The 1,512-nt window shown below is 39.4% G+C and overlaps 1 protein-coding gene across 1 annotated transcript in view; it reads left to right on the top strand.

The window, feature by feature from the left end:
• Positions 1-1,241, top strand: part of LOC111621308 — a gene marked incomplete at its 3' end in the record, with an annotated part of 7,413 nt that extends 6,172 nt beyond the window's left edge. The window contains exon 2 of the mRNA XM_023363392.1: positions 4-1,241. Coding sequence (XP_023219160.1) covers positions 4-1,241 — 1,238 coding nt within the window. The remainder of the gene's footprint in view (positions 1-3) is intronic.
• Between the last annotated feature and the right edge of the window lie 271 nt (positions 1,242-1,512).

Here is a 1,512-nt window from a genome sequence, read left to right as displayed (position 1 = left end):
TAGGTGCAAACCTATTTAATGCACTAGCCAGAGCTGCCAAGGCTAATTGGGGCCTCAGCAAAGAGGCCATCGCTATTATCTATAAAGGTGCGTTTATTCCTAAAGTAACATATGCCGCAGGAGCATGGTATAAAGCTGCAGAAAAGGGCAGCATAAAAAGGAAGTTAAGAAGCGCACAACAGACGGCATTACTAAGGATGACAAGAGCGTACCGCACGACATCGACCGAGGCGTTGATGGTGATAGCTGGTACAACGCCAATAGACATGATCCTACGTGAAAAGGCAAAGGCATATATGTGCAGGAGAGGGTACTCTATAAACATTAAGAATGAAACTTATAAAGGAACAGAATATGAAATGCAAGCAACGGCAATGATGCTACCAAGACCTTATAATCGGATGGCAATAAATATAGCAACAGAAGAGGATAGAAGTGATATTGATATATACACTGACGGATCTAAGGTAGAGGGCCAGGTAGGAGCCTCCTTCCTGGTCATAAAAGACAATGAGGAAATCTACCAAGATCAATTCAGATTGGACGACAGATGCTCAGTGTATCAAGCAGAACTGTTTGCAATATTACAAACTATAAGATGGGTTATCTCCACCCGATTGTCTGGCTCAATAATTATAAACACTGATAGTAGTGCTGCCATACACACACTTAAGCAGTTCAATGACAAGAATATGATGGCTTTGGAAGCCAAGAAACTAATAGAAGAATATGGCTTAAAGATCAAAATAAGATGGGTGAAGGCTCATATAGGAATTGCAGGAAATGAAAAAGCGGACACACTGGCCAAAGAGGCCGCGTCATTAACAGAAACCACTTACAATAAAATTCCAATATCTTATATTAAAAGATTACTACGGCAAGAATCAATAGACGAATGGCAAGAAGAGTGGAGTTATAGCATGAAAGGGAGACACACCTTCTGGTTGCTTCCCAATATAGAAGAAAGAATGAATGACTTAAGATGGCTCTCAAGTGACTTTATAACCACACAACTTTTGACTAACCATTGTAATACCAAAGAATATTTAAAAAGAATCGGAAAGCAGCAAGACACTCAATGTGAATGCGGAAAGGGAGAACACAGTTTAGACCATGTAATTAATGAGTGTACAAAGTACGAAATGGAAAGGATACAGTTACTATCACTAGTCAAAGGAACCTTAGACATTTCAAGCTTGGATTTATACATGATTATACGGGCTAGGGATCTGGTCCAGGAGGTGAAAACCTTCACGCGAACAATAATGTCGTGAATGGGGGAGCGAGCTGCTCCCTTTGCGACAGTGTCGCAATCTTGTAAAGGCAAGCAGCCTATGTACCTATAATGTAATATATTTTAATTGTTTGTTATAAGTATATTTTGTTTAATAGTTCAATTAATAAAGTAAGCGTTTCCCTTGTGGTGCTGATAGCGGGACAAGGGTGACTCTGATCCCCGAAATGGGGAAATGATGATGATGATTTAATGAAAAAATGTATATATATATATTC

This window comes from Centruroides sculpturatus, unplaced genomic scaffold, assembly GCF_000671375.1.
Source record: "Centruroides sculpturatus isolate CEXI.00-Female unplaced genomic scaffold, Cexi_2.0 scaffold98, whole genome shotgun sequence".
NCBI lineage: Eukaryota > Metazoa > Arthropoda > Arachnida > Scorpiones > Buthidae > Centruroides > Centruroides sculpturatus.
Note: the sequence above shows the minus strand (reverse complement) of the source record. Positions and strands in the feature narration are given on the sequence as shown.